General features: G+C 29.6%; 1 protein-coding gene across 1 annotated transcript; it reads right to left on the bottom strand.

Annotated features, from left to right (window-relative positions):
- Window positions 1–1,996: 1,996 nt before the first annotated feature.
- Window positions 1,997–2,767, bottom strand: LOC111028785 (zinc finger BED domain-containing protein 4-like). The gene has a single exon (XM_022307542.1). The coding sequence runs from the start codon at window positions 2,765–2,767 to the stop codon at window positions 1,997–1,999; it is 771 nt and encodes a 256-aa protein (XP_022163234.1).
- Window positions 2,768–4,907: the final 2,140 nt, after the last annotated feature.

Genomic DNA, 4,907 nt, shown 5'->3' with positions numbered 1-4,907 from the left:
AACTGTTGAGGATAAACAAACTCATAGGGACATGAATTTTATTCAATCTAACAAACATGTTGTTTATTGGAAAACTATGAGAAAGCTTGTTCTAAGTGCTAACGATGATAAACGTTATATAATGGATGATGGAATAAATACTTTAGCTTACGGACACTATAGACTAAAAAATGTATTTAATGTGTAAGACGATAAAAAAAATAATTAAATTTAGCAAAGTTTTATTTATTATAAAAAGTATAACATAATATAATAATACATAAAAATCCTTATTTTAAAATATCTGTCGATTTTATCCATGAATTTTGGCTTGAATCAAAACCTAACCATTTTACAAACATTTTATCTCCAACTTTTTTAATCACACGTTCAACGAAAAAGGTGTCTGGAAAATCGGTTAGTTTAATTTCCTGTTCATAAAAACCACCTAAGATTATATTATTTGATCCATCTTTTAGCTGATAAGTTACTGGATTCGTCTGTAAAACCTTTGAAACTGTAAATATTTCCGTTGTCCAATTTTTTGTATATCCTTTGCTAAATATATGTTTGTACTTAGATATTCTTACTTTATCATTAATTTTAAATTTAGGTTTACACGTTTCATTATTTATATGTACATTTAATTTAATTTTGTTTGGATCCATTCGAGCTTCACTTGGTGTACATTTGATTGTGCTATGTTTTGTATTAGTGATGGGCGATTCAGGTCGGTGAATCGATTTTTGAATCGATTTAAATCGGAATGAAAAAAAATCGGTCCAAAAAAATCGATTTTCTGAGAATCGATTCACAAAATAACAAATTTTTTAATCACTAGATGACGCTAGTGATAGGCGATTCATGTCGGTGAATCGATTTAAATCGGAATGAAAAAAATCGTTGTTTCTTATCACTAGATTGCGGTTTTAGTCATGTTTATTGTCTAGTCTGCTCTCCTTTGTGACGCCCGGGTTCATAATGATTAATATATAAAGATTTTCCATACTCATTAATGCCAGTGCGAGGAATCCCTGCCTGGTCCCTCTTGATTTCTGAGCTACAAGTGTTGTAACCGTTACAACCAACGGAACTCACCTATTCAATGGACGGGTGACAGTGCTCAAATGGTAATAGCTGATCACCGGGGGGAGGATACGCCCTTAGTTTTTTATTTCTTTTTAAATTGTATTGAATAAATTACCAATTTAAAATGTTTTTACTTAACATAATATATACATATAATGCAGAAGTACAAATACTTGCCATGTATAATAATTTTCAAGTACTTTATTGTCAAACACTTGTTAATAAAATCATAAATTGATTTAATAATTTTATTAGGTAAGTAATTATGAACACGAGGTATATTCAATTTTCAAAACTGATTTTAATTGACTAGCAAGAGTACTGGATTCCTATAGAGTATAGACTATAGAAGTCTCAGAAGTCAGTATATTATTTGTAATAACTAATAACAAAAGAATCTAATAGATACATTATTGAATTTCGCCATTATCAGAAGTGGGCAAATTGATGAGAAAAAATATTAGTTATATTAATAGTTAACAAACAATATATTTAACACTAAAATTGTAATTATAAGAAAATGTTTAACTTGGTTAAAAAATTATTAATAATTTATGTTTAATTACCACTTAGGCAGGGCTGGAAGTAGTTAAATGTTAAATCTATATACAAAAATTGACTCAATACAGATAATAACAATATACTTATATACATATTTACAAATAATATACAAAACCGTACAGATTACATTGAATATTATACAATATATTTATATACATATTTACAAATAATAACAATATACTTATACAATATAACAATATACAATAATATACAATATACTTATATACATATTTACAAATAATATACAAAACCGTACAGATTACATTGAATATTATACAATATATTTATATACATATTTACAAATAATATACAAAACAGTACAGATTACATTGAATATACAATATATACAGTAAAAATAAGTTTTTAATTATTCTAAGTGCCAGTCATTAATATCAAGAGAGCTCAGAAATAAAAGTTGTTGTAATTTCTTTCCCTTCAATCTATTTCTTTTTTCTGTCATTATGTTTCCAGCCTTCGAAAACAAACGTTCTGAGGGGACGGAAGTTGCAACAACAGATAAATAGGGTTGTACAATTTTTTTTAGGTGAGGGTACATATTACCATTTTGGTCCCAATATTTAAGGATATCTTCACCTAATGGTATCGTTGGATGGTTTAAATAATGTTTCAAGTCTGTGGGAATTCGCTCTTCAGACTGTTCAGAAGTTACTGATGCAGCTTTTTGTGTAACCAGCTCAGTGTGAACTGACCACAAACTATCATCACCATCATCATCACTAGAGCCATGGCATGACGAGGAGTTAATATCATCACAGCTATTTCTGACTTCAGTGATTTTATTTTTAATTAACCTAATAGCCCTTGCACTACAGTTAGGATTATTTAAATGAATCGTTTTAAATCTAGGGTCTAGTATAGTGGCAACACTTAGCAAACTAATTTCCTCCATCCTACCAAATCGTTTGTCTAGATTTTCTAACATAGCCTGCTTTAATGTTAAAGCGATTGGATTTGATATATTTATGCTCTCAGTTTTTTGTATAAGGCAATTAATTAACGGTATTACCTTGCTGCTAGTAACATATTTCTGGCCACATAACTCTCTTGTTGCCACTTCCATCGGCCTCAACACTGACAACATTTCTTTTGCCAAATCAATTTCGTCAGCTGTTAGCATTGTAGGGCCTCCACGCATATTAATCAATACCGAAGCTATATGGTTAGAACACAAGATAAATCTTTCAATCATGTAATAAATAAAACCAGTTCGTCGTCCATATGAATTTCAAACAAAATCTTTAGTAAGTGATTATTTACCATGCAAACATTGCTTAGGTATGTTAAAAAAAAAATATTTGTACAGACATTTTAAAATATGTAAAAATGTGAAAATTCGAACTAAAAAAAGAAATCAAGCTCAGGCAGATGGCCAAAACCTTTTATTTTCATTTACAGACACAGATGAACAATTAGTAAAAAATGTCTTTCCTAGAATGGCTGCTGATAAAATATCTTTTGTAGCCAAGTCGGACAAGTTTTTAAAAGCTTTTGGATCTAGGTACTTAAAGAGTCACAAAGAAAAACATTTAGTCACTGTAGTCTCTCAAAAAATGAGAATTTTGGCTCATGAGAAAGTGAAAATAATGAAATTTGTTATCTTGAAGACTGTCTGAGTGTCTGACACCTAAATATTTTGATTCCACTGTAAAATATTCAATGCAAATAGCCAACTATAATAAACTAACAGATAGCTTTGCATCTCCATCCATAATTTTAAAACTTGGATATTTAATTAAACAATGTTGCGATATTGCAGAATTTATTATATTAAAAGAACAAGATGGTCAATACGAAAAAATCAAGCAAGTACAGAATATGAAATATTTGATGGAAACACAATGGTCTCATGAAATATCTACCAATGCTTCAAAGGATATAACCCAGAAGAAATGGAATAAGCCAGCAATTTTACCCCTAACTTCTGACATAAAGTTATTTAGAGATCATTTATTAAAAGTTGAAATCGAATCTTACAGCATATTAAAAACAAATCCTGAAAATGTACAAGCCTATTGTGATCTACAGGATAGTATACTAGCCCAGTTAATTCTGCTTAACCGTCGTAAATCAGGTGAAATTCAACGAATACTTCTTAATACATACACTAATTCCTCATTAGAAATTTCAAAAGAAGTTGTGCAGGCTTTATCACCTATGGAAACAGAACTAACAAAAAATTTTAAACGCATTGTAATACGAGGCAAACGTGGAAGAGGAGTAAAAGTTTTGTTTACACCCCACATACAAAAGCGATTACAATACTTGTTGCAATTAAGACAAATTGTTAGCTTTATAAATAAAAACAATCCATATCTCTTTCCATTAACCCAATCATCGAATAACTGCGTGAGAGCATCTGATGTTATCCATAAATTTGGAAATGATTCTGGAGCTGAACACCCTGAAAACATAACTTCAACTAGATTAGGGAAGCATGTCGCTACTGTGACAAATACTAAATTTATCAGAAGGGGACATTGAACAACTGTCAGCATTTATGGGACATTCCATAAATGTCCACAAAGAATATTATAGGATCTCTGACAATGCATTCCAGGTATATATTAAAATATTTTCATTTATCATTTCCATAAATTTAATTATTATATTTATAGTACTTAGTACCTACCTATAAAATAATGTGTAATATGTAATTTTATTTTTTTGTTTCAGGTTGCAAAAGTAAGTAAGCTGTTATTGATGATGGAAAAGGGTAAAGGCAAAATGAGTATCATGGAAAGAGTCTAGACGAAATAAACATTAACCTTGATTAATTATTATCCGGCGAAGAGGAAGAAGATTCTGCAGAAGAATATGAAGAATATGAAACAAATGAAGAAAATAGAATTAATCTGAATCAAGTAACACCTCTTGAACCCACTTTAAACAAGTCAAAATCATCTAGAGAAGATTCATTAAAACAAGTCTCCAACAATGTAAAACTGACAATAAAAGGTTCAAAAAAAAAAGAAAATAATTGTTGTACCGTGGTCTGACGAGGATAGAGCTATAGTCACATCACACTTAAAAAAACATATACTTTTAGGTAAAAAGGTAAAGCACCTAAAAAAAAATGAGTGTGAACAGTTGATGAAGTTATATCCTCAAATAAACAAACACTGAAAAAAAATTAAAGACTTCATACACAACAAAATAAATTCTCTAAAAAAAAAATAAACAAGTTAGTAGTATAAGTGTACCATTCCTGGCCCACCTCCTATTTTTATCAATAAAAGATCACAAATAAAACAATGTGC

This window comes from Myzus persicae, unplaced genomic scaffold (assembly GCF_001856785.1).
Source record: "Myzus persicae strain clone G006 unplaced genomic scaffold, MPER_G0061.0, whole genome shotgun sequence".
NCBI lineage: Eukaryota > Metazoa > Arthropoda > Insecta > Hemiptera > Aphididae > Myzus > Myzus persicae.
Note: the sequence above shows the minus strand (reverse complement) of the source record. Positions and strands in the feature narration are given on the sequence as shown.